The sequence below is a fragment of the Macaca nemestrina genome, chromosome 8 (genome assembly GCF_043159975.1).
Source record: "Macaca nemestrina isolate mMacNem1 chromosome 8, mMacNem.hap1, whole genome shotgun sequence".
In the NCBI taxonomy this organism is placed as follows: Eukaryota; Metazoa; Chordata; class Mammalia; order Primates; family Cercopithecidae; genus Macaca; species Macaca nemestrina.
This window is the reverse complement of record NC_092132.1, coordinates 111347136-111372994: the sequence shown is the minus strand read 5'-3', so window position 1 is coordinate 111372994 and position 25859 is coordinate 111347136. Positions and strand designations below refer to the sequence as shown.

Below are 25859 nucleotides of genomic sequence, written 5' to 3'. Positions count from 1 at the left end.
TGTCTAACTGTGAGCGTTATTATTATTATTTTTGAATTTTAGACTTGGGAGGAGCCTCTGAGACTACTCACACTCTTCTCTTGTACAAAGGAAAAGTCTGAGGCCAAGAGCGATTGAAGGTTTTCTCTGGATCATCTGAGTGTAGTGAGAGGCTAGCAGGGACCAGACCAGGCTGCCTTGGTCTCCAACTTTGCCCCCTGCTAATGTGATTTCATCAGCTTTCAATAGTGTGCGGCAGTTCACGAATCCACCTGCACTGGCACTTGTATGGCAGCTGGGTTTCTGGAAGGAGTGATATCTTTGTCATTAGTTTAGTGGTGCGCAGGGACAGCAGAGCTGAGGGAAGGCATGTGAACCCTCTGCTTTCAACAAGTATCAGAGTCGGGAGGGCACTAGTCACTGTCCTCAAGGGCCTTGCACTGTCATTAGCAGAAGAGGACACAAGCATCTAGACAATGGCCAAATGGAGCCCTCAGGCAATACATACTTTTATAGGCACTGGCAAGAGGTGGAGGTCACTTCCAGATGGTGTTTCATATGAATGTGGACTTGGTGGAACTCCAAAAAGGGAACCACTGTGTCCAGTAGGATTCATTTTAGGGTTTGTTATCAGGTCTGTTCTTCTGGTCATATGGTCGGGTAGCAGGTAGGGCAGGGAGTGTTAGTCAGTGGCGTTCTTGTGGTGATACAGCTGGGTAGCAGGTAGGGCAAGGAGAGTGGCTTGTGTTGGGCCTGCAAGGTCCTGGCGGACGTGCAGGTTGATTGCAAATTCCTAATAGGAAAGAACCAGGGTCAGGCGCAAGCCTGGCTTTACCACCACACCTGAGTAAGACGCTTTGGTTCTTATCCTAGTCTGCCACCAGGGCAGCTTCCTGTTTTGAGTTTGAGCCATGTCCCTGACTGACCCTCCCTGTATTAAGAGAGATTGGCCTGTTTTTGGAAGCTGGGCTGAGCCCATGTCTCTTGACCATATGTATTTCCATGTCCAAGAGCTTAAAAAAGACTTACTTAGATGCAATATAGGTATGTCTTCCCTTTTAGGAAACAAATAATGTTGTTCTGGGATGAGACAAGAAGTCTTGGCTAACACTCGACCTAACTTGTGTCTTCCACAGTGTCTTGGGACAAGGTGCGCATTCCTGGTGTGCTGCAGCGCTTGGGAGTGACATACTTTGTGGTTGCTGTGTTGGAGCTCCTCTTTGCTAAACCTGTGCCTGAACATTGTGCCTCGGTGAGAAACCATGTTTTAATTAAGAAAAACTTTTTTAAAATTAAATAAATGTATTGTGTAGTGATACGGTCACACTATGTTGTCCAGACTGGTCTCTAACTCCTGGCTTGAAGTGATCCTCCTGCCTTGGCCACCCAAAGCACGAGGATTACAGGTGTGAGCCACCATGCCTGGCCAGAAACTGTGTTCTTGTTGTTGATACAGGGTCTTGCTGTGTTGCCCAGCCTGGAGTGCAGTGGTGTGATCTTGGCTCACTGAAGCCTCAGCATTCCAGGCTCAAGCGATCCTCCCTCCTCAGTCTCCTAATTAGCTGGGACTACAGGAGCGCACCACCATGCCTGACTAATTTAGTCTTTTTTTTTGTAGAGACAAGGTCTCACCATGTTGCCCAGACTGGCTTCAAACTCCTGGACTCAGGTGATCTTCCTGCCTCGGCCTCCCAAATTGCTGGGATTACAGGTGTGAGCCACCATGCCCAGCTAAAACAGTGTTTTTTTTAAAAAAGGGAGAACAAAGGGGGATATGGTTTTTAGAACTTCTAAAATTTCTGCGTGCAATACTGTACATCTGCTAATCAAATACATTCTGATTTTCACTTTCATTATTTTATTTAATCTTTATATCAATTTTTTAATTGTAAAATACACATGACATGAGATCTAGCCTCTTAACAAATTTGTCAGCAGACAGTAATCACATACATTCTTTTTTCCTCTTATTTTTAGTTGATACATAATAATTGTACAGATTTATGAGGCTCAGAGTAATATTTTGATACCTGTGTATCATACAATGTATAATGATCAAATTCTTCACCTCAGTTATCATTTCTTTGGGTCAGGAACATGCACAGTCCTTTCTGCTAGTTTCAAATGCATTATTTTTTATTTACTTCTTGGAAACAGGGTCTCACTCTGTCACCCAGGCTGGAGTACAGGGGCATGATCTCAACTCACTGTTGCCTCGACCTCCCAGGCTCAAGCGATTCTCCTGCCTCAGCCTCCTGAGTAGCTGGGACTATAGGCATGCACTACCATGCCCAGCTAATGATTGTATTTATTGTAGAAACGACGTTTCAACGTGTTGCCCAGGCTAGTCTTGAACTCTTGGGCTCAAGCGATTTACCTGCTTCAGCCTCCCAAAATGCTGGGACTACAGGTGTGAGTCACCATGCCTGGCCCCATTCTTATTTTTTTTTTTTTTGAGACAGAATCTCACTCTGTCCCCTAGGCTGGAGAGCAGTGGCACAATCTCGGCTCACTGCAAGCACCTCCCAGATTCACGCCATTCTCCTGCCTCAGCCTCCCGAGTAGCTGGGTCTACATGCGCCCGCCACCACGCCTGGCTAATTTCTTGTATTTTTTAGTAGAGATGGGATTTCACCGTGTTAGCCAGGATGGTCTCGATCTCCTGACCTCGTGATCTGCCTGCCTCAGCCTCCCAAAGTGCTGGGATTACAGGCGTGAGCCACCGTGCCTGGCCACCTGTCCCCATTGTTGATGGTATTAAATAATACCACCGGCATCCAGTTTGCTGGTTCAGTCTCATGGGACATTCCTGTGATTTTTTCAATTTCATTGTAGCATAACATATATATATGTAAAATTCATGTAACGTTTTGGTATCTATTCAAATGCTGTAAAATTCAATTTTGAGGATGATCCCCAGGTAGGGCATGGGAGAGTGATGGTATTGTGTGCTTGGCTATTTGCATTGCTTCTTTATCAGAAGTGTGTCAGAGTCCCATCTCATTTGTGATTACTTCCTCTCTTACTATAAATTGCTAGGTGGAGTTTACCCAGGTGACAGTTACTTCTTTCCCCCACCCACCATTAGTGACAAAAATTCTGATGGAAATGTTTGAAATCTTCCATTTGGGGTCCTATTCAACAATCAGTTAATAAAACTGTGTTGTCTTCTAGCTTCTTTCAGGATATGTAACTAGCAAGTTCATCACTGAATCCCATGTTCTCTGGGTGCTTCCTGTAATGTTCATTATCTACTTTGCGGGGTGTTTTAGTCATTGTTGCTCTTTCCCCCTCTGCCCTTGTCATTAATGTGTCCTCTGGCTGTGTCCTTAAGGTGAAGGAGAGGCGAGATATGCATGAGTGGGCACGGAGCTTGGTCTGCCATGGATATCAAAGCTGCCATTTTCCGCCCTTCTGTGGGACCTGAGGGTCCACAGAGGCACATCCCAGGACATCACCATAGGGTGAGGGGTTCAGTGGGACACTAAGAACAGGTGGGCTGCACCCTTTCTTCTTTCAACCACACAGATCCAAAAGTTTGAATTTCATTTTCTTTCTTAAAAATTTTATTTTTAATTTTTAAATCACAGATATATTGATGTATAATTCATGTACCATAAAAATCCCATGTTGAAAGTGTACAATATGATGATATTTGCTCTATTCAGAGTTGTGCAGCTGTCACCAGTCTGTAATTCTGGAAGGTTTTCTTTACCCCATGAAGAACCCTGCACTCACCGCCAGTCACTCCCCACGTCACAACTCACCCGGCCCCAGGCAACCCCAACCTACTTTCTGTCTCTACACATGTACCTGCTCTAAGACAGTCCCTATACACAAAGTCATATAACATGTGGCCTTTTGTGTCTGACTGCTTCCATTTTGCATGTTTTTTGAGGTTCATCCATGTTGCATGTGTCAGCACTTCTTTCCAAAATTGCTGAATTAGATTCTGCTTTAGGGATACACCACATTTTGCTCACCCATTTATCAGTTGGTGGACATTTGACTTGTTTCCCCTTTTTTGCTGTTGTGAACAATGTTCCTGTGTGTATGTGTACAAGTTTTTGTGTGAACATGTTTTCAGTTCTCTTGGGTGTAGGAATAGAATTGCCTGCTGATTTCTTTTGAATGGGTATTTTGCTGTGAGATTTCATGGAGAGGGAACATCTGGAGAACGTAACGCATAATCAGTAAGTTTTTGTATTACTGCCAAAATGGCCAAGAAAAGAGTCACTGGGAATTTCCCAAAGACATGCTTAGTCCCCTTCTATTTGCATTTACTACATGCATGTTTTATTTTTCTGCCCCCACTCAGGAGAGGAGCTGCCTTTCTCTTCGAGACATCACATCCAGCTGGCCTCAGTGGCTGCTCATCCTGGCACTGGAAGGCCTGTGGCTGGGCTTGACATTCCTCCTGCCAGTCCCTGGGTGCCCTACGTAAGCGAACCCCTGGGAGTCATCCCTTGTGCATGTCCTGTTCTGCCCAGTCAGAGGTTCTGGGCTTTCACAAGTCTCAAGTCAGAGGAATTCTCTTTCCCTCTTCCTTCTCCTTTGAGGCCTGCTTTGCATGGGGAGAGGAGATTGGCACGTGTCCGGAGTGATTTCCCTGTGGGTGGTGTGAGGGTCAGCTTGAATAGAAATCGGGCCTCCCACCTTCACAGTGTGGGAGCAGTTTATTAGTGAGTGTGCATGAGCCAGAGGGACGTTTTAGCTGGCGCATGTTGGGGCTCTCTGAATTGGGCTGCATACATAGCCAATATACACCATGGTCGGGTTTTTTTTTTTTTTTTTGGGAGATGGAGTCTCGCTCTGTTGCCCAGGCTGGAGCGCAGTGGCATGAACTCGGCTCACTGCAACCCCCACCTCCCAGCTTCAAGCAATTCTCCTGCATTAGCCTCCCAAGTAGCTGGGATTGCAGGTGCACACCACCATGCCCGGCTAATTTTTGTATTTTAGTAGAGACAGGGTTTCACCATGTTGGCCAGGCTGATCTTGAACTCCTAACCTCAGGTGATCCACCCGCCTTGGCCTCCCAAAGTGATGGGATTACAGGCGTGAGCCACTATGCCCAGCCTGAGGTTTTTTTCATTCTCATCCCTCTGTTTGCCCTTCTGAGGTCTTGTCATTTACATGGTTTTGCCTTCCTAGTGGTTATCTTGGTCCTGGGGGCATTGGAGATTTTGGCAAGTATCCCAATTGCACTGGAGGAGCTGCGGGCTACATCGACCGCCTGTTGCTGGGAGACGATCACCTTTACCAGCACCCATCTTCTACTGTGAGTTCGCTTAGAACTGGGAGCTCAGGCTTTCAGAAGTGAAGGAAAGTAGAACAAGCCAGCCAACTTTAAACCATGCCCATTTAAGAAAATGCACTGAGAACTGATGTTTATTTGAAAAGTCTGATAACTTAATGACTTTAGGGTTCACTGTATGGCAGTGTGTACAATTATTTTGGATTTTAAAGTGAGAATGTGGAGCTGGGCACAGTGGCTCACACCTGCATTCCCAGCTACTCGGGAGGCCGAGGAGAGAGGATTGCTTGAGCCCAGGAGTCCGAGACCAGCCTGTACAATAGTGAGACCCCGTCTCTCTAAGGAAAAAAAAAAGTGAGAATGCATTGTGTAAATGATCATAGCACAGTGCTTTTCTGTACGTCTCAGGTCAGATTTCCTGGCAGCAGACCCTGAGACAGAGGGTCACATGCAGGAAGTTGATCAGGCAGTCCTTGCAGGGGAATGAAGGAGGCAGGACTGCGCAGAGGGAGAAGTTGACTTGCACTGCAGCCCCAACAAAGGACCCAGGGGCACCAGGGAGGAGCTGCAGAGTTGTTCTGAATTGAGGCGAGGGATTGGGCCCTTCCTACCCCCGGATGGTGCAGAAGGCCCCCTGCAAAAGGCTGATCCCTGGAGAGGCAGCTGTCTTCAGTCAAGGGCAGATCCAGAAGAGGCCCCTGGCTGAGAGCTGTGGTCATGAATACTTCCAGCAGCTGGAGGAATGAAGGCTTCCGTGCTGAAAGGGTTGGAGGGCTCTGGGGGTGCATGACAGCACCTATTACACTGTTCATTTCCAGATTTCTACAATATCTGCAGTAACATTTATTTTATAATAAGAAAGAAACATATTTAAAAATGTTATTTGCCTTAAAAGAAGATAGGAAGCTGTTGATGCTACAGTAGGGTTGACTAAAAAGAATAAATCTGGAAATTAGGAAGGTACGTGCATTGCATTTGAAGCTGGTCAGGGAGGCGTCATGTCACAAGGCCTGGGGCCAGTGCTGTTTGCTGCCCCTGCTGCAATCACGGTGGCTGCTGGACCATGGCTTGTCCCTGGGCATCTCTGTTTCCTGCTGAGTGTCCACACCGCACACTTTCTTAGCCAGAAGCATTGTGCCTGTTATACCTATAAGTTAGCAATGAATTTCTGCAGTAAAAACAGAAAACCATGGTGTACTGGAGTGTATTCAGGTTTGTATTTGGTCTAGGAGCTATTTGTGTGTGTTTTTGGGTCAGTGAATGAGTGCTGCCTTCTGCTTCTGTTTGTTAAGGTGCTTTACCACACCGAGGTGGCCTATGACCCTGAGGGCATCCTGGGCACCATCAACTCCATCGTGATGGCCTTTTTAGGAGTTCAGGTATTTGTTCATTTCATTAGGTTACTTTTTCTGACAGTTTATGATGTTTTATTCACTCATTTAAAAACCATTTCATTAAAATAATTGGAAGCATATTCTGTCCTGTGCTATGGGTCTAATATATTTTGTTATCTTTGACAGATTGTACAGAAACAAAAGTTACTGAAATTCAGCACATTCAAGTAATTAGATATGATTCTTATATTCCCCCCAAAAATCTTATTTATGTGACTTATCTTAGCATGGCAGTTTCTGGATAAAATGTTTCTCTTGCCAAACTGCAGTGGCTCATGCCTATAACTCCAACACTTTGGGAAGCCAAGGCAGGAGGATCACTTGAGTCCAGGAGTTTGAGACCAGCCTGGGCAACGTAGTGAAACCCTGTCTCTACAAAAAATTAAAAATATTAGCCAGGCATGACGGCACACGCCTGTAGTCCCAGCTACTTGGGAGCTGAGGTAGGAGTATGGCTTGAGCCCAGGAGGTTGAGAATGCAGCGAGCCTTGATTGCACCACTGCACTACTGCCAGGGCAACAGAGTGAGACCCTGTCTCAAAAAATAAAAAAGGGTTTTCCTGATGGAGTATGCAGAATATGTGGGTGTTGGTAACATTGGGAAGTCACTGTGTCATTTGTCACAATTCTTTCATGTACCCTTGTATTAGTCTGTGTGTCCTGACCTAACAAAATACCCGAGACTGGGTAATTCATAAAGAACAGTAACATTGCAGGTTCATTTGTCTGGTGAGGGTCTGGTCTCTCCTCCCAAGGTGGCAACTTGATTGGGGCATGTCGTTCAGAGGGGACAAATACCATGTCCTCACAGGGTGTCCCCACCTGCTGGTAAAAGGGCGGAGACGGGACTTACTGCCTCAAGCCCTTTTCTAGGCCATTCATGAGGGTGGAGCCCTCACGCTGCAGTTACCTCCCGAGGCCACACCTTCTCATACTGTCACCTTGGTGATTAGGTTTCAACATAGGAAATTTGGAGGGACAGACATTCAAACCACAGCACACTGTCATGGCTTCAGAGCATGAGAATTTATACCAAAGTCAATACAGATTATTCTTGGTTTGTCTCACTTGCCTTTTGTTAAAGTTCTGAGCAGTCTAGATTTCAAGTCCCCAAAGTTCTCCTTGTTGGTGTTTGAAACTACTGTTTGAGGGGAGCTAACCGGGAGGGGAAAAGACTTTTGGAAAGCATTGCCGGCAGAACTTTCTGTGGGGATAAAAATATTTCTTCTCCTTGCTATCTAGTGGGGCAGTCCCTAGCCAGGGTTGCTGTTGAGCATTTGAGATGTGGTGAGTGTGACTGAAGAACTGAATTTTAAATTTTACTTGATGTAATTTTAAATTTAGATGGTCACTTGTGGCTAGTGGTTTGGCTGTTGGGTAGTGCAGATCTGAAGCCTACACAGGTGACCCTGGAACACCTCGGGGCATGGGGACACTGTCCCCCCATGCAGTGGAAAATCCACAGAGGACTTTTGACTCCCCCAAAACTTAAACACTAATAGCCTGCTATTGACCCAAAGCCTTACCAATAACATCAACAGTTGATTCACACATATTTTATAAAAATATTGTGTACTATATTTTTATAATAAAGTAAGCTCAAGAAAAGAAAATGTTATTAAAGCCATAAGGAAGAGAAAATCTATGTCCTATTCACTAAGTGGGAGTGGATCATCATGAAGGTCTGCATCTTCATCATCATGTTAAGTAGGAGAAGGAGGAAGAGAAGGAGGAGGAGGGAGTGGAGGAGGAGGAGGAGGATGAGGGTGTGGATGAGGAGGAAGAGGAGGAGGGTGTGGAGGAGGAGGATAAGGGGGTATAGGAAGAGGAGGAAGAGGAGGGTGTGGATGAAGAGGAGGAGGGTGTGGAGGAGGAGGAAGAGGAGGAGGGTGTGGAGGAGGATGAGGGGGTGTAGGAAGAGGAGGAGGAGGGAGTGGAGGAAGAGGAGGAGGAGGGGTGGAGGAAGAGGAGGGGGTGGAGGAGGAGGAAGAGGAGGGAGTGGAGGAGGAGGAAGAGGAGGGGTGGAGGAGGAGGGGTGGAGGAGGAGGAGGGGTGGAGGAGGAGGGGTCAGTCTTGCTGTCTCAGGGGTAGCAGAGGTGGAAGAGAATCTGCGTATAAGCAGACCTACACAGTTCAAACCTGTGTTGTCCAAGGGCCAGCTGTACATTTTGGTGATGAAATAATTTTGTATTTAGAAATACTGCCTTTATCTCTGTAGCACTTTCTGGTTGATATTGTGCTTTTCCATACATCCATGTAATCCCTACATATGCTTTCTAGGTAGATCTGTGTCCCTGGAGTGGTCAGTCCACTGGGGGGGCTAGGAGTGCAGACCTGGAGCCACACTACCTGGGTTTGTGTCCAGCTCTGCCACTTCCCAGCTGGGTGACCTTGGGCGTGTGGCTGACCCACTCTGTGCTTCAACAGCACCTACTTCAGAAAGGTGTTGCAAGGATTGAATAAGTTAATTCATGTAAAGTTCCAAGAACTGGCACATAAAAACATTGATTAATATTAGCTATTACTATAAATTATTTTTAAAGCTTCTTAACCTTTGATATTTTCAAAAATGAATTCCTAATTTCAGAAGGATTGTATGTAAAGTCCATATTTCACTGTTTTTAAATGTTTCCCTGCCTCCCCCACCCTGCCTCTGGTTCCACCCTGTTCCGGTCCCTCTTCCTAGTGCTGCTCAGACTGGGTCACCGAACATGCCTGTCTAAGGGGACCCTTGTCACCTTTGTGGAGAATTCTCCTTGGGCCCTGCCTGGAAGTGAGAGCCACGGAGCCTGCCCAGGCACCTCTTCTCCTCCTTTCCCTACACCCTGGGCTTCTGCATTCCCTGCAGCACTGGAGATGTGGTGTGGCTCTCACGCTTCCCCCGAGCTCTGTGCCTGCTGCCCCATTCTGCCCAGGAGCCTCTTCCTACCGGGACCCTCTGGTGCTCTGGCCTCACCTCTGTGGCTCCTCTCTGATGCCTCCTCCTCTCTGATGTCTCCTCCTTCCCAGAGAGGGTGTTCATCTCTGGTCCTCCTTCAGCCTCCACTAGTCAAAGGCAGGGGTGATGTTTCCCCCCTCCCTGTAATTCCAGCACCTAGTAGCATGCCCAGCAAGTGAATCTCTTTGTCGCGTAGTTAAGACAGTGGATGAATATGAAATAAAAATATCCCTTTGGCGATTCTTTTGGTCACACTGTGTTATCTCCTCCAGGCAGGAAAAATACTATTGTATTACAAGGCTCAGACCAAAGACATCCTGATTCGATTCACTGCTTGGTGTTGTATTCTTGTAAGTAAGCAGCGTTCCTCACTGAAATTCCTTTCCTTCACATGTATATTTAAAAGGAATAAAATGTTCAGCAACACTGAGATAGCCATTGTCACCACATGGCAGCAGGTACCATTTTCTTCACTTGAATAGCAGAGAGGAACAAATCTTTCCACCTAAATGTACAGATTTATTTTCTTAGGAAAATGTCTTTATCAATAAGACAGTGTTTGCCATCAGACAGCCAGGAATGCCTGAAGAAATGTGAAGCATGGGCTCTATGTGGAGTGGTGTATCAGAGAGACTGGGCAAATCAGACCAGGTTGCAGACATCAACTTCCAGATTACAGAAAGAGAGTTGCAAGGTTGACTGTCTGTGTATTTCATCCTGACTGCAGTCATGCCTCTTCTCTGGAGTCACTGTCATTTAATCAGTAAGCTTACCCTCTTCAACTCAGTAGAATGGTGATGAGATTTTGGGAGAATATTTTTTAGTTCATACATTTAAAAAATGTGTTTCCAGTTAAAAGAGAAAAATTTCAGCCTTTTCTACGTGATTAAATAACTAATATATATTGATGTTGAAAGCAAATGTTTTCTGAGATAATAATATAAAATGTTAACATCCTTCTCTTCCCCATTATAGGGGCTCATTTCTGTTGTTCTGACGAAAGTTTCTGAAAATGAAGGCTTTATTCCAGTAAACAAAAACCTCTGGTATGTATGGAAAAAGCATGATTTTATGGATGATTGTTCATGTTGAAATTGGATTCGTTCTGCACAAGCACTGAAACGCCTCCTCCACCCCTCCCAGGTCCCTTTCGTATGTCACCACGCTCAGTTCTTTTGCCTTCTTCATCCTGTTGGTCCTGTACCCGGTTGTGGATGTGAAGGGGCTGTGGACAGGAACCCCATTCTTTTATCCAGGTAAGTCACCTCCAACCCCAAACATAGCTGGGGTGGTGACCAGGGGGGCGGGCCCAGGGACCGCTGGAGCATCCTCGGTGCTGGGGTCTTGAGCCACTGCCCTAGTGGCAGGTGTCCAAAAGCCAGGCTGAGGGAGGAAGCAGCAGGGGCCACATTGTCCCAGGTCACACCAGGTGTCACTGGCCTGCTCTGAAGCAGTCCACCCCATTTTCACCCATGTAGGTTGTGGAGTCCTTGTATGACAGTTTGTGACTCCACCCGTTTCTTCAGGCTATACCAAATTGTGGAGGAGCAGAAATGATTCGGGGCACATTATCCAGTTTCTGGTTCTTAATAATGGGACTATGCTTGCTTTCTTAATATAAATCCACTACCGTAGAGATTGTGCATTAGAAGAAATACCAAGAGGTGATATCAAGGGATAAATGGAATGATTTGGATGCAGTTCCACCCAAGGACTTAGAAACACACCAGATCATTTCAATGCCTCATTTCAGCTGTTTGATTCGAGGAATAGTTACATTTCTAGGCAGATTTTCTGCCTAGAAAATATAAGTTATAACAATTTTAGCTTTCCTTTGAGATTTAGTATTCAAGAATTACGCTGTTATAAAATGAATATTTTCTAATATCCTTTTTATTTTTTTGAGACAGAGTCTTGCTCTGTTGCCCAGGCTGGAGTGCAGTGGTGTGATTTAGGCTCACTGCAACCTCCGCCTCCCAGGTTCAAGTGATTCTTGTGCCTCAGCCTCCCAAGAAGCTGGGATTACAGGCGCACCCCACCACACCCAGCCAATTTTGTATTTTTAGTAGAGACGGGGTTTCACCATGTTGGCCAGGCTGGTCTCGAACTCCTGGCCTTAAGCGATCTACCCACTTTGCCCTCCCAAAGTGCTGGGATTATAGGCGTGAGCCACTGCACCAGGCCTTTCAATAATTTTTTATATGGTTTATACTTAAATACCTAAGATATGCATTACTTATTTTTGGCAGTAGCCAGCAATGGAAGTGCACACTTTTTGTTTTTTCATTGAACTGGTTTCAAGAATTAAATAGACGGTCAGATATGACTCATCTGTGAGAAACATGATCTTCTGTATGTCTCTCTCCTTAAGGAATGAATTCTATTCTGGTGTACGTCGGCCACGAGGTGTTTGAGAACTACTTCCCCTTTCAGTGGAAGCTGAAAGACAACCAGTCCCACAAGGAGCACCTGACTCAGAACCTCGTTGCCACTGCCCTCTGGGTGCTCATTGCCTACATCCTCTATAGAAAGAAGATTTTTTGGAAAATCTGATGGTTGCCACTGAGATGTGCTGCTGGAAGACTCTAGCAGGCCTGCAGGGTGGACTGAAGCGGCCTTCGTTAAAGGGAAGCATTCATTAGGAAATTGACTAGCTGTGTGTTTACAGACTCTGGGGGAAGACGCTGATGTCCTCAAACTGGTTAACTGTGACACGGCTCGCCAGAACTCTGCCTGTCTATTTGTGACTTACAGATTTGAAATGTAATTGTCTTTTTTCCTCCATCTTCTGTGGAAATGGATGTATTTGGAACTTCATTCCAAGGAGATCAGCTTTAACTTTCCAAAAGGGAATTGCCATGGGTGTTTTTCTTCTGTGTTGGGTGAAACAATCTGAGGTCTGGTTCTTGCTGACCTTATTTCCCTGCAAACTTCCTTTCCACGCTTATGCGGACACCAACATGAAATGCCGTCACTCCTACTGCGGCTGCTATGAAGCTTACTGGATGTGATGTGTCATAATTTAGTCTATTTTTTGATTAAATGCAGTGTAGTGTTTCCAGAAAGCCAAAGTAATTTTCTTTTCAGATATGCAAGGCTTTGGTGGGTCCAAAAAATGTCTATCACAAGCCATTTTTTCCTTTTCCTCTCTTGAAAAGTTAAAATATCTATGTGTTATTCCCATTCCCTCTTGCCTATGTATCTGTCTGTCTGTCTGTCATCTTCCTTCCTCCCCATCTCTCTGTGCATCTGGATGGCAGCCACTGCCCAGGGGAGTGACTTGGGGAGGGCAGGCACTGTCCTTGCTCATGGGTCCAGCTGAGCCATCCCTGCTGGGTGAGATGCTGGGCAAGACCCTTGGCCCGCCTGGGCCTTGGCTTCCTCACTTGTGAAATGAGCGGGAAGATGACTTTCAGTTCCCTTCCACCTCTTAGACATGGTGAGGTGACAGACATCGAAAGCTTTTCTGAAATCTTCAGAAGAAACAGTTTCATTACAGAAAACTCTTCAAAATAAATAATAATGAAAAATTTAAAAACTCTCATTGGAGAGATGACCCTCCATAATGGAGGCAGTGTTCCTACTTGTTATCACACAGCTGAAGACATTGTTTCTTAGGTGTGAAATCGGGGACGCAGAGACACACGGCACTGTTCATGGGAGGCATCGTCCCCGTTCTCAGTGTTCTGTGGGAATTTCCTATGTGAGGAAAACGTGGCCACAGGGTTGTGCTGTACCCACCCTTCTCCGGCAAGACAGCCCTCGGCCTGTGCCACTGCTTCCAGCCTCGCCACTGCATGGCAGCTTTTGGTCTGTTTCCAGCTCTGCCCTCTGCCCTGAATTCTCATCCAGCTTGTACCTGCCTGCTTGAGCCCTCCACCTGGAGGCCAGCCATGTCTCAGACTCAGCCCTACCCTCCTGTCCTCAAATTCAGAGTGTTTCCTGTTTAGGTTTCCCTGGCTTTGTGAATGGATCATGCGTCTCTAGGTACAAACCTGCCATCATCTTTCTGCCTGCCTCACCTCCACCGGATCTCCCCAGTTCTGTCTCCATCTTCCACCTGCAACTGCTCTGTTCTCATGGTCACTGCCGCATCACTCGAGTCCAGACCCTTGTTATCATTTTCAAACCGGCCTCCTTCCCTGTTCCCCCATTCTTAAAGCCACTGCCACCAGATTAAGCTTTCTCCAGCCAGATCACCTCTCTTTGAGAAACCTCCATTGAAACGGAAACGCCATTGCCTGGCACACATACTCACATACTCACCTTCCCGTCTTGATCCCCATGCATCTTTCCAGCCTCCCCTCCCACTCTACTCCCTCCTGCCCCTCCCCTCCCCTCCCCTCTGAATCCAACCCAGCGGGCTTCTTCTGCCTCCATCATATCACAGAAGTACCTCCTGCTTCTGGTTTCAATTAGAGCCTTCCCTGATTACATTTTCCTCTGAATTTTTTCCTATCTACATTTGATCTGTCATGTTTAAACCCCCTACTTCTAAGGGACCTTCTCTAATCTCATTCTCATCCCCAAATAGTGTTTTCTTCCTCTGGGTTCTTGTAATGTTGGTATCAATCTCAGCATTTAGTGCTTCCTGCCTGGTGTGACAGTTACCTGTGTGCATGTGCAATTTCTAATTTCCCACGCTAGACTGTGAGCTTCCTAAGGCAAGAATCATGCCTTGTTGGTTTCTGTATTCCTCATGGCGCCAAACACAGTGCCTTGTACATTGCAGGCGCTAAATAAACATTTTTAAAGCAAAGTGATGTGGATTTTTAAAATAAATATTTAAGTGCTGGTAAGATGAGCATGTGTCCGGGGTGCCCATGAAATGTTCATGAGGCTGTGTGGGGACAGTCGTTATTCCTCCTCCTGCCACCCTTTTCTTGCAGTGAGTCACTGTGGATGGTCCCAGCTGTGTCATCCCAAAGTTCAGCAGGGAAAGCTGAGCTGGGCCTCTCCAGGTGAATTTTCTAGAAGTGTTTCTCAAACTGTGGGTTACATCAACTTGGGTGTCTTGAGCTGTAAGGAAGGAACTCTGGAGTCAGCTGGCCTACAGGGGAGCTTCTCTAAGTCCCGCAGGAGGCAAGACCCAGCCTGAGCTTGCTGTCAGCTAGTGGAGGCAGCTGCCGCTGGCCCAGGTGCTGGACATCAGGCATCCCCTCTCCTCCCACGAAGGGTGTGCCATAATCCCCTTCAACAGGAAATGCTTCCCAGAAGCCTCTCAGCAGCCTCCCCTCCTGTCCCATCCGCTAGAAGCGCCTTGCTTGTCCCAAGACCAGCAGGGACAGGGAAGTGTCCGAGCCTGTGGCTGTGTGGAGGAAGGCAACTCCCTGCACAAGACTGGGTTCCTTTGGGAAGGGAAGAGGGAGTGTGTTGGGGTAAGGGGTAGAGCAGGGGAATGGTCATGGGGCAACAACTGCTGGCAGCTGCAACAGGTGCATGGCATCTCACAGGGAGGCAGGGAAGTGCGAGCTCCTATGTAATGGAGCAAAAAAATTCTATTCTGTAGAATGGGAAGAGAAAATGTGACTTTTTTTTTTTTTGCATTTATATTCCTAATTCCTACTTACAATAAAGTGAATATACTGCTGCTATAGGTCATAAAATGTATCTTGAAAGATTAAGCCAAGTATGAACGGGTATTTGAGAGAGGAGAGTAACTCTTTGGAGACAGGTGCCCAGTTAACCATCCTTTGTGGTCCCCTGGGGTGCGCGGGGAGCTCTAGGTGCAGGGTAGGTGGAAATGCAGAGGACTGTAGGGTCTAGAGTGGTGGCAAACAGGCAGAAAGGAGTAAGTTCCAGATCCTGGGTGCTCTCCAAAAGCTGGGATGCCCACAGGGGAGAAGGCAGCACAACCCTTAGAGAAAAATCCCACCACTGAAACCCTCTCCCCACCCCAGCCCCTTCTGGCCCCTTGTGCCCCCACATCCCTGCACAGGGGATGGTGCAATCTTATGTCAGCCCCTGACTCAGACAGGTGTGAATCACCATGGTCTGTGCTTACTGAGCTAATGCTTAGGGTGCTTCATGGCTTTCTATAGTAAATCCAAAATTTGTTTGGGTGACATATGACCAGTGAAAGTTCTCTAAGTATGGGTATTAATGAACATTATGTGACAATGAAGGCTTTTGTATTATAGAAGCACAAATTCAATGAATTCTAAGCACAATCCCAGTAGTATTTATCTCATTCTTAGGTTGTCTTTGCAAAGCAGGCAAAACCAAGCCAGGTCCTGCTGCCTTGACTGATGGTGGGAAGAGATGGAGTGTATGGGTCACCAGGCAGTGGGGAAGAGAGGAAACCAGCGTGGATTGCACTTCACTCTCCCAGCTCTGTCCTCCTGCTCTGATTGGTGCTCTACAAAGCTCAGTAGGGTGTGGTTTCGTAGCCTGGGACGCAATAATCCAGGAATTACATGAGGACCCAGCCCAGGTGCATCTTTGGGAGGCACACGTGAGTATCTGGAGTATACAGCAGACAGATGCACTGTTTACTCAAGGCACACTGTGCCAAGCCCTGTGCTAACAGCAGGTTATAGGCTCCAAGTGACTTATTCTTTGGGCTAACTCAACAATGGAGGAACTCATTATCCTTATTTTATATGAGGAAACTGCCACTTAGATGGAATACATAAATAGATAGGATTGCATGGCTGGTAAGTGGTAAACTGATGTCTCAAAGACAGTACATCTGATTGTACTTCAGGTGAGTTAGGCAGCCTCTTGCCAGCTCTTTATGAAAAGGCCACAGGTAGCAGAGCGTGTCGTTTGAGCTTTTGATGAACAGGAGAAAACCTCAAATGTTGCTACTCATGAGAATGAGGTTAAGATTGTTGCATTTGATGGGACACCCATTTTTAACTTTTTTTTTTACTTCACTGGGAAGGAGGGAGACACCCATTTTTATCTTAATGCAGTCCATGAAAGTGCTTGCAAGGCTTACATGGGTTCAGGCCGGGCATGGTGGCTCACACCTGTAATTCCAGCACTTTGGGAGGCCGAGGCAGGTGGATCACCTGAGATCAGGAGTTCGAGACCAGCCTGGCCAACGTGGTGAAACCCTGTCTCTACTAAAAATACAAAAATTAGCCAGATGTGGTGGTGGGTGCCTGTAATCCCAGTTACTCGGGCGGCTGAGGCAGGAGAATCATTTGAACCTGGGGGCTGGAGGTTGCAGTGAGCGGAGATTGTACCACTTCACTTCCGCCTGGGCGAAAGATTGAAACTCCATCTCAAAAAAAAAAGAAAAAAAAAAGAAAAAAGACTTACAAGGGTTTTGAGTCTATCTCTTGGATAAGACTTTATGTGGAATATATTTTACCTCGAAAAGCATTTATTCAGCCACTGATAACTCTATGAAGCTCTGTAAAGTGTGTAATCATTAGACAGATTAGGTGTTTCATCTGAGATGGGTAATTGTGTTTGTAATAAAATGTATTTATAAATAAGTCTGATCATGAATATTTAATAACTAGTAACCACTTGAATACATGTCTTTGGCCAGAATATTTATATATATATGTGCCTACACTCTATAATGCCTATTATGTATAATTTTTATATATACACTTTATATTATCTTACAATATAGTTGCACCTTTTGTGGCTGTTGTGGGCTTCATTACCCACCAGGGTATCAGCCATCAGATCCTCAACAGTGGCAGTGAGGAAATCAGGTGCTCATGGGCCAAGCCACTGGCCACAGTGGATCTCCCACAGGAGGGGTCCACAGGGTTCGGGGGAATGGCAGCTCTGCTCCTGCTGAGGGTGCCAGGCAGCTTCCTAAGCCTATAGGAGCTCTAAAAGTCTCCTTTTTCTAGACACGAGGTTTAGTGAATGGTGTAGCTTGGATGTGATTTGTCCCCAACAAAATTCATGTTGAGCTGGGTGCAGTGGCTCACACCTATAATCGCAGCACTTTCGGAGACTGAGGTGGGGGGATCACTTGAGGTCAGGAGTGTGACACCACCCTGGACAACATGGCAAAGCCCCGTCTCTACTAAAAATACAAAAATTAGCCCGGGGTTATGTTGCACACCTGTAGTCCCAGCTACTTGGGAGGGTGAGGCAGGAGAATCGCTTGAACCCGCGAGGTGGAGGTTGCAGTGAGCCAAGATCGCGCCACTGCATTCCAGCCTGGGCAACAGAGCGAGACTCCCTGTCAGAAAAACAAAAATCAAAAATCTCATGTGAAATTTGATGCCAATGTGGCAGGGTTGGGAGATGGAGCTTAGTGGGGGATTTTAGGTCATGGGTGTGGACCCTTATAAAGAATGCCCTCTTCCGGGGGTGAGTTCTCACTCTCATTATTTTCTGCAAGGGCACGTTGTTAGAAAGAGTCTGGCTCTCTTGGTTTCTCTCTTGATTCCCCTCTTGCCATGTGATCTCTTTGCACACACCCACTCCCCTCCCACTCTCCACCATGAGTGGAGGCAGCATGAGGCCCTCTCTAGAAGCGGAGCAGATGCCAGCCCCATGCCTCTTACAGTTCACAGCCTGCAGAACCCTGAGCTAAATAAACCTCTTTTCTTTATAGATTATCCATTCTTAGGTTGTGTGACAGCAACACAAAAAGGATGAAGACAGGGAGCTTTGCTCCGATTGGCCCAGCTTGATCCTGCCCCTGGCCTGGGCCATTCAAGATGCCAGTGCTCAGTTCCACTGCTGTGTTCCTGTGGGCCAGCCCCTCACTGGGATGCCATTGGTGTACACTTGGCCTAGAAGTGCCCGTGTTAGGACCTTGTTGCCCTAGTGACCAAACCTAACTTTTCATTTGACTATTTATTATAGAAAGAAATGCGCTCTGGCTGGTGGTGGTGGCTCATGCCTGTAATCCCAACGCTTCGGGAGGCTGAGGCAGGTGGATCACTTGAGCTCAGGAGTTTGAGACCAGCCCGGGGAACATGACAAAAACCCATCTCTAGCAAAAATACAAAAAATTAGCTGGGTGCGGTGGCATCGCTTATGGTCACAGTTACTTGGGAGGCTGAGGTGGGAGGATTGCTTGAGCCCAGCAGGTAGAGGTTGCAGTGAGCTGAGATTGCACCATTGCCCTCTAGCCTGGGTGACAGAGTGAGACTCTATCTCAAAAAAAAAAAAAAAGAAAAAAGGAAAAAGAAAAAAATGTGTTCTTCAGTGGAAAACTTTACCCTGTTTAGAAGATACCACACCAGGTTATCTGACTCTAGCCTGCACTCGATGTGAGTATTTTTGCAACCCTTTGTAAGTTATAGGTCACTGATAGACACGCACAATGCCTTGTCCAGTCCAGGGTCAATTTTCTCTCCTCTCACATAGTAAGGAAATGAGCTTTCTTCCCATTTACATACTCATTTAAATACTCCTGGTTAATATTCCTCTAGCTGTTTGTTGGATTCCTTTTTTCTACTGGTTATCGTATCTGCTAATCTCTTATAAGTTAAATAAAATATTTTAACATGTGTTATAACATCTTTATGAATGCCAGACTTAATTTTTTAAAAAAGATATATTGTAAGCATTTTTAAGGTCACATCAATATGCCCAATCGATTCAACTACTAGGACTAGATAAATTTCTATGACAGAAAATTGCATCAAATGCATAACTAAAGCCTGGGTGTGTCTTTTCTTGGCTCTCCTGAGTGACTGCAAAACATCAATGGGAATTTGTTGACTCTACTTTTCTCATTTCAATTTTCCATTCTGTTAATTTCATGTTGATGAGTTTTTTGCCACATTTATAGATGAAAAGCTATTTCCACTTTTGATGCAATGGTTTGGAGTTTATTTAATTCTTTTTATTAAGATAAAATTTATATAACATTTAATATATTAATCATGTTAGAATTTACAACTCAGTGTAATCCCAGCACTTTGGGAGGCCGAGACGGGCAGATCACGAGGTCAGGAGATCGAGACCGTTCTGGCTAACACGGTGAAACCCCATCTACTAAAAAAATACAAAAAATTAGCCGGGCGAGGTGGTGGGCGCCTGTAGTCCCAGCTACTTGGGAGGCTGAGGTGGGAGAATGTCGTGAACCCGGGAGGTGGAGCTTACAGTGAGCTGAGATCGAGCCACTGTACTCCAGCCTGGGCGACAGAGCAAGACTCCGTCTCAAAAAAAAAAAAAAAAGAATTTACAACTCAGTGCTTTTTGTTGTGTTCACAAGATTTTTACAATCATCACTACATAGTTCCAGAACAGTATGACACCCCCAAAAGAAACCCCACACCCATTAAGCGCTCACTTCCTTTGCTCCTCCTCACTCCCTAAGGCCCTGGCAACCACTAACCCACTTTCTGTTCCTGTGGATTTGCCTGTTCTGGGCATTTTTGTCATTGATCGTGTTGTTTTCAATAACCGTCACTGATATGTAGAGGCACATATCAGTGTTTCTTTCCTTTGTACGGCTGAGTACATATCCATTGTATGAATATGCCTCAGCTGTGTATCTAGTCTTCCATTGATGGATATTTGGGTGGTTTCCACTATTTGGCTATAATTAATAACCCTCATATGAAAAGCATATGAAGTCTTTGTGTGGGCATATGTTTTCATTTCTGTTGGGTATATCTTCAGGAGTGGAATTGCCGGGCCATATGATAGCCCTATGTTAACCTTGGGAGAAACTTCCAGAATGTTTTCCAAGATGGCTGCCTCATTTCACCATCCCCCAGCATTGCATGGGGTTCTAGTTTCCCCACGTTTTCACCCACACTTATCTGTCTTCTAAACTATACCCATGCTAACAGGGGTGAAGTTGGTGTTAAGAATGTCTTCTGTGCTCATTGCCCTCTTGTATCATTTCTTTCTTTATCCTGATGTGTCATCACTAATAATTGAAATGTCCTCAGAATATTTGTCGTAAGTTAATTTACATATAAAAGACATTTACAAGGGTATAAAATGATTTCCTCAGGGAATGGAGTTATCTCATTTATTTGCAATGTACTGGATGATAGATTTGATTTTCTTATTAGCATACTCTATTTCTGAAATAAACCATCTGTCATCATTTTGTATACTTAGCTAGTAATTTTATGTCAAAATCCATAATTCTTCCTGGCCTATTTTAAAAGTTTGGGTATAGTGGATTTAATAGCACACACAATGTTTCCATGGCTTTTCTTTTTTTTCATGATTAATGAAATAAATTTGAAAGATGAATACCTAAACTTGAAAAATATGGGAAAAAGTGTCATTGAAAACAATGACCATTTTTGGTGAATGCTTCCAAGTATTAAAAAAAAAATTTTTGTTTTAGTTTCTAATTATTCCCAGTTGAGTTGAGTTGACACCTCCTAGGAGGGCAGAGGCTCTCTGTCATGTGACTGCTCACAGTGGTGCTTCAACCTCGGCGTGGGGAGAGTAAATAACTGCACCGCATAGAAGCAGTCAAGGCAGCCCACATAAGCTAGAGCTATCTGACTAGCTTAGGAGATTGCCTAGTCCTTTCACAGCAGGCAGACTTAAGCCTGGATGCCCTGGGAATGGCCCATGAGGACAAAGGGGCTGACTGTGGGAAAATAGGCAGTGATCAGTGCAGCCATAGAATGGAGAATATATTATATAGAAATCATTTTTCTCTGTTTTCTAATTTATTACCATAAGGTTGTTTATATTAGTCTCTAGGGGTTTAAAAACTACCAATTGTTTCAATTGTGTTTATTAATATTTAAGTTAGTCTCTTCATCTTTTCCTCAACATTGCACTAGGTCTGTGTATTTTATCATAATTTTATTCATTTTTGTTATATTCTATGTAATAATTGTTCCATATTTTATTATCTACTTTATGATTTATTGTTACACATTATGGCATTTAGCCTATGCTTCTATATATAAGTTCCAGAGACTGACATCTAGCACACATATTGTCGGCATCCTCTATTCTATTAACTGAATTTGCAGTTATCTTATTTTGCCTAAAACTCTTCAATCAAATAGAGTGCACAACTTGGATTTGGAGGAGTTATATTGTCTTTCAGTCCAAAAAATAATATTTATTAGGAATATTGCCTAGTTTTAATCTTTAAAATTTAAAATTCTTTAATATATTATTTAAAAATATTATTGCATTATGGGTAACAAAGCTAATCTCTTTGATTAAAATATTTTATGTTTGTTAAAACTTTCTTTGAGGCCAGGCATAGTGGCTCACACCTGTAATCCCAGCACTTTGGGAGGCCGAGGTGGGTGGATCATGAGGTCAGGAAATCGAGACCATCCTGGCTACAATGACACTTTGTCTCTACTAAAAATACAAAAAAATTAGCTGGGCATGGTGGCGGGAGCCTGTAGTTACTCAGCTACTCAGGAGGTTGAGGCAGGAGAATGGTGTTAATCCGGGAGGTGGAGCTTGCTGTGAGCAGAGATCGTGCCACTGTACTCCAGCCTGGGTGACAGTGGGAGACTCTGTCTCAAAAACAAAAATAAAACAAAAAAAAAAACTTTCTTTGAGAGCAAAATATTTCAATGGTTTCGTTGTGCTGAAAAATGTGATATAAAGCTCAAGTTCAACATATGTCAATTAGGACAAGCGTGTATGTCGTATTGTTGAAATTTTTGAATCATCAATAAATGTTATCTGTGTTAGCACCAATATAATCACAAAGGGTCTGTTGAAATTTTTCACTGTGGTCAAAGAATTGTACATTTTATCTTATGATTCTGTCAAAAGTTCCTCCTTATTATTTCAAACCAGCAATTATCTTCCCTAAAAAATGAAGCCATGGGCATTTTTCCCATATACCTTGTCTTCAGCTCCTCCATGGACGGTGGACGGTTCCACCATAGATTCCTTCCCAAAGTTCAGAATGTGTGGTTCATCCCACTTCTTTTTTGGAGCAGGTTAATTGAGATTATCGCTTGAGAGATAAGCATACAGAATATTCTACCTTCAAAGTGTTCCAAAAACCAGTTGGTTTTCTCTATGATACTCTCCCTCTTTTTTTTTTTTTTTTTTTTGAGATCGAGTCTCGTTCTGTCACCCATGCTGGAGTGCAATGGCACAATCTTGGCTCACTGCAGCCCCTTGACTCCTGGTTCAACCGATCCTCCCACCTCAGCCTCCCAAGTAGCTGGGATTACAGGCATGCACCACCACACCTGGCTAATTTTTGTAATTTTTAGTACAGACGGGGTTTCACCATGTTGGTCAGGCTGGTCTCCAACTCCTGACCTCAGGTGATCCACCTACCTTGGCCTCCCAAAGTACTGGGCTTACAGACATGAGCCACCATGCCCAGCCACAATTCTCATATTTATTAACTGTGAATCAAATTCTAATTAAAACTTCTTGATAAGATTCTTGACTGGGCGCGGTGACTCAGGCCTGTAATCTCAGCTTTTTGGGAGGCTGAGGTAGGCGGATCACCTGAGATCAGGAGTTTGAGACCCACCTGGCCAACATGGTGAAACCCTGTCTTTACTAAAACATATGAAAATTAGCTGAGTTTGGTGGTGGGCGCCTGTAATCCCAGCTAGTCGGGAGGCTGAGGCAGGAGAATCGCTTGAACCCAGGAGGCAGAGGTTGTAGTGAGCTGAGATCACGCCATTGCACTCCAGCCTGGGAAACAAAGTGAGACTCCATCTCAAAAAAAAAAAAAAAAAGATTCTCGTGCTCACTTTGCCCCACCCAGGCCATTCTGTTTACTTTTACCTGAAAATATTTGAAAAATATGCTACTCTCTTCCCACAAAAAAATCACATATCTCAAATGATTAACTTTCTTTTCAGGATTTAAGGTAAAATGACAAAACTGGTCTTTGATGTCTCGCAGTATCTGATACACTGTTTTCCCTCATGTTTCATTCCAGGTCACTTGCTGTGGTGTTCCTGCTCTTCCTTTTCACTTTCTTGATAAGTAATTACTCAGTCTTTTCCATCTTATTAAACTCTTCTTATATTTCTGTGTCCAGTTAATTTCAGGATATTTTTAATTAATCGGTTTTACATTACATACTCACATAAGCTTTCCATTGTCTCCATTTAAAAAAGAGAAAATAGTTTTTAACCTCTAAACTTCTTCACTAAAATGTTTAATAAATGAAAGTTATATCAGCACTTTGGGAAACTGAGGCAGGTGGATCACCTGAGGTCAGGAGTTTGTGACCAGCCTGGCCAACATGGTGAAACCCCATCTGTACTAAAAATACAAAAAATTAGCCGGGCGTGGCGGCAGGTGCTTGTAATCCCAGCTACTTGGGAGGCTGAGGTAGCAGAATCGCTTGAACCTGGGAGGTGGAGGTTGCAGTGAATTGAGATGGCACCACTGAACTCCAGCCTGGGTGACAAGAGTGAAACAATCTCATAAAAAAAAATTAATAAAATCATTTTCAAAACATTTAGTCTACACCTGCCATTCTCACCCCATGACAATCCTACGAAGGCAGAGGCTCTGTTTCCAGATCACACTCTCTGTCATGTGACTGCTCACAGTGGTGCTTCAACCTTGGCACAGGGAGAGTAAATGACTGCACAGTGTAGAAACAATCAAGACAGCCCACATAAACTAGAGCTATCCGACTAGCTTAGGAGATTGTCTAGTCCTTCCACAGCAGGCAGAGCTGAACCTGAATGCCCTGGGCATTGCCCATGAGGACAAAGGGGCTGACTGTGGGGAAACAGGCAGTGGTCAGTGCAGACGTGTTCATCAGCTACCAGCTGGGGTTAGGGTACTTAGCCAATAATGGTGTGAAGGCAGAGGAGAGGGTACAGAATGATGCAAAAGTGCTCACTAGAACAAGAATGCTTTGGGTCACTCTGAACTCAGGGGAGGACCTGGGGGGGAGGTTAGTCCTGTGAAGGTGTTGAACCCACTGCCTGTGCCTGTGCAGAATAAAGACCATGGAGCTGCTGGCCCAGGTGGTGAGGCCCAAACACAAAACATCGTAGGATCATGACAACATTATATGTACTAATCCTGTAATTCTGTTATTACCTACCGCACAACAATATCCCAAATCTCTTTTCCATGTGTTATTTTTGTTACTCCACTTGTCAGTCATACTCCTAAGAAAAACGATATTTACCAGCATGTTCAGTGCCCAGCACAGGAGGGTGAAGGCCCCAGTGTATCTGGGAGCTTGTAGTTTCAGCTCTGCCCACCTGGACTTTGTGGGGCCGATCGTGATGGCCTGGAAGATACTCAGGAGGCAGGTGGTGCCCATGCACACACCCCGCCCACTCTGTGAAAACAAAACAAATTTGCACCCAATGTCACTGAGGAAATGTTTCAGCCCCAAAGTGGCCGTTGCTTGTGGGACTCCTTTAGAGAGAATGACCAATGAGTTGGCTATAGTCAGGTGCTGGAGAATCAGATCTGTGGACTTTAACATGCATCTGGTGAAATAAAGGAAACTATAATGATAAAGAAGAAAGCAATTGCCCAGGAATCCTACTGTGGCTTGAGATAATAAGATCACTCCTATTGTCACATCCCTGGTGGCCATTTGCCATTTTTCAATGACTTATCATCCTATTCAGGGTGAGAGGATCCTGTGTGAAAACAGGAGGCCTGTTGTACCATGGCAACTGAAATCCACTCTTGTGGACCATAGTTTTCAAACCATTAATTTCCCTTTTTCTGAGAGTTTTGCTATAAAAATATATATGTAGGCCGGGCGCGGTGGCTCAAGCCTGTAATCCCAGCACTTTGGGAGGCCGAGACGGGCGGATCACGAGGTCAGGAGATCGAGACCATCCTGGCTACCACAGTGAAACCCCATCTCTACTAAAAAATACAAAAAACTAGCCGTGCGAGGTCACGGGCGCCTGTAGTCCCAGCTGCTCAGGAGGCTGAGGCAGGAGAATGGTGTAAACCCAGGAGGCGGAGCTTGCAGTGAGCTGAGATCCGGCCACTGCACTCTAGCCTGGGTGACAGAGCGAGACTCCGTCTCAAAAAAAAAAAAAAAAAAATATATATATATATATATATATATATATGTGTGTGTGTATATATAGATACACATTCCTAGCATAAGAGTGTTATAACAGTGTTTTATGTATAACTGTTACGACAATTCTCTGAAGTGCTTTATTGTTCCCATTTGACAGGTGAGGCAATCTCGGGCACAGGAAAGCTGAATGACACTCCCAAAGTCACTTCCTTGTAAGAGGCAGTGTCAGAAGTTGCTAGTGTACTATGCTGGCTTAGCAGCAGACATATTTATTTATTTATTTATTCTGAGATGGAGTAGAGTGCAGTGGTACGATCTCGGCTCACTGCAACCTCTGCCTCCCAGGTTCAAGTGATTCTCCCACCTTAGCCTCCCGAGTAGCTGGGATTACAGGCGCCCGCCACCTCACCTGGC

At 45.0% G+C, this 25859-nt stretch overlaps 1 protein-coding gene and 2 pseudogenes across 4 annotated transcripts in view; 2 read left to right on the top strand and 1 right to left on the bottom strand.

The window, feature by feature from the left end:
• The window catches only part of LOC105476620 (heparan-alpha-glucosaminide N-acetyltransferase), a 51105-nt gene extending 36781 nt beyond the window's left edge, over positions 1 to 14324 (top strand). For 2 of the 4 annotated variants that reach the window (XM_071068298.1, XM_071068300.1), the window contains exons 11-19: positions 1116 to 1231; positions 1598 to 1690; positions 4298 to 4419; positions 5131 to 5257; positions 6526 to 6612; positions 9838 to 9915; positions 10541 to 10611; positions 10709 to 10821; positions 11937 to 14324. In XM_071068298.1, coding sequence (XP_070924399.1) covers positions 1116 to 1231; positions 1598 to 1690; positions 4298 to 4419; positions 5131 to 5257; positions 6526 to 6612; positions 9838 to 9915; positions 10541 to 10611; positions 10709 to 10821; positions 11937 to 12118 — 989 coding nt within the window. In that variant the 3' untranslated portion in view covers positions 12119 to 14324. Of the gene's footprint in view, positions 1 to 1115; positions 1232 to 1597; positions 1691 to 4297; positions 4420 to 5130; positions 5258 to 6525; positions 6613 to 9313; positions 9401 to 9837; positions 9916 to 10540; positions 10612 to 10708; positions 10822 to 11936 lie in introns of all 4 variants that reach the window. The other 2 variants (XM_071068301.1, XM_071068299.1) reach the window with 2 other exon arrangements.
• On the top strand, positions 13273 to 14324 carry LOC105476511 (uncharacterized; annotated as a pseudogene).
• A 9740-nt stretch (positions 14325 to 24064) lies between these two features.
• LOC112425705 (vomeronasal type-1 receptor 3-like) lies at positions 24065 to 24998 on the bottom strand (annotated as a pseudogene).
• Between the last annotated feature and the right edge of the window lie 861 nt (positions 24999 to 25859).